The sequence below is a fragment of the Propithecus coquereli genome, unplaced genomic scaffold (assembly GCF_000956105.1).
Source record: "Propithecus coquereli isolate 6110/MARCELLA unplaced genomic scaffold, Pcoq_1.0 Scaffold130, whole genome shotgun sequence".
Lineage (NCBI taxonomy): Eukaryota > Metazoa > Chordata > Mammalia > Primates > Indriidae > Propithecus > Propithecus coquereli.
Window position 1 is genome coordinate 5,417,120 of NW_012137192.1, and position 1,256 is coordinate 5,418,375.

At 31.2% G+C, this 1,256-nt stretch overlaps 1 protein-coding gene across 1 annotated transcript in view; it reads right to left on the reverse strand.

Moving 5' to 3' along the window:
• TMEM245 (transmembrane protein 245) overlaps positions 1 to 1,256 on the reverse strand; it is a 95,661-nt gene that overhangs the window by 80,572 nt on the left and 13,833 nt on the right. Inside the window, exon 2 of the mRNA XM_012638526.1 lies at positions 42 to 159. Coding sequence (XP_012493980.1) covers positions 42 to 159 — 118 coding nt within the window. The remainder of the gene's footprint in view (positions 1 to 41; positions 160 to 1,256) is intronic.

The window sequence follows — 1,256 nt, forward strand, 5'->3', positions numbered from 1 at the left end:
TGATCTTAAACTTGACTTTTTTTAAAAAAGAAAGAACCCACCTAAATGAAAAAGCAATATAATCCAGACAGGAATTGAAACTGCTCTCAAGTAGCGTTCAGTGCTTGCATTCCACTTGAATGAAACAGTCAACACATAGCCAACTACCAACGTCCAGATCTTAAATAAATGAAATATAGACACAGCTGTAAAATATATACACATGAAAATGAACATACAATTATACAAAATTTGCAAGCATCTATATAGCAGGAGCACTCTGGACACAGCACAGGTAAGATGAACGTTGGTGGTGCTAAAAGGAACATGACTAGGTTCTCCTCCCCTGTTTAGATGAATTAAGTTTTAAAATAAATAGGCATTTGAAACTTCATAAAGTGATATTAAATATTTAACAAAAAATACACAGTTTTAAGATATGCTAAAGTACAAACCCATTTTAAAAATACTTAAGCTATTCAATGTATAAACCATGGATTTAAATTAAGAGCCTTCACTTGGTAAGTGGGCTACAGGAAAAAAAAAGAAATAAATAAATAAAAATAAATTAAGAGCCTAACCTTGGGGAATTCCTAAAGGTTTCTCTCTCAATTTATGTTTAGAAAAGAAATGAAAAGCCAAAACAAGAAAGCTTTCCCAAAAAAGTCAGTTTAAAAGATTTTTACTTCAGCCTATAAAATATGCTTATTACTGTGAAAGGAATTTTTTTTAAGCTATAAAGAAGGCAGCCAGCCTAAGTGTGACCCTGCTGAAATAATCCAGGTAACAGATGTTTAGAACCTAATCCAGAGCTATAATGCACCAGTTGAAGAAATGTGCCTGAAAAAATATTACTAGAGGAACACAAGACTTGGAAACAGAAGAACCAGTCAGGGTCCCCTCCTCATATCTCCCTAACACTAAAACTAAATGATTCCAGAACTTAAGAAACATCAAAAGAAACCAGCATAGCCTACACAGAAACTTGTATTTTAATACAATATTTACAAAACAAAAGGAATACATAATCCAGAACAAATTTGAGCACAAAGAACTTACGATAAGACCAAGAAGGTAAAATTCAAGTTTGATGTGAACTTGCAAAAAAAAAAAAAAATCAAATTAAGACAAAAAGGAACTTCAAGCTATAATTCAGAGCATGAAGAAAAAATAACTGATAAGATTATTACAATAGACAGAAAAAAACTCTCACAGTATTTTGGTCATATCTATCAATAAAAATAATTTTGAGGTATTAAAAATGTTTATAGCTTCTG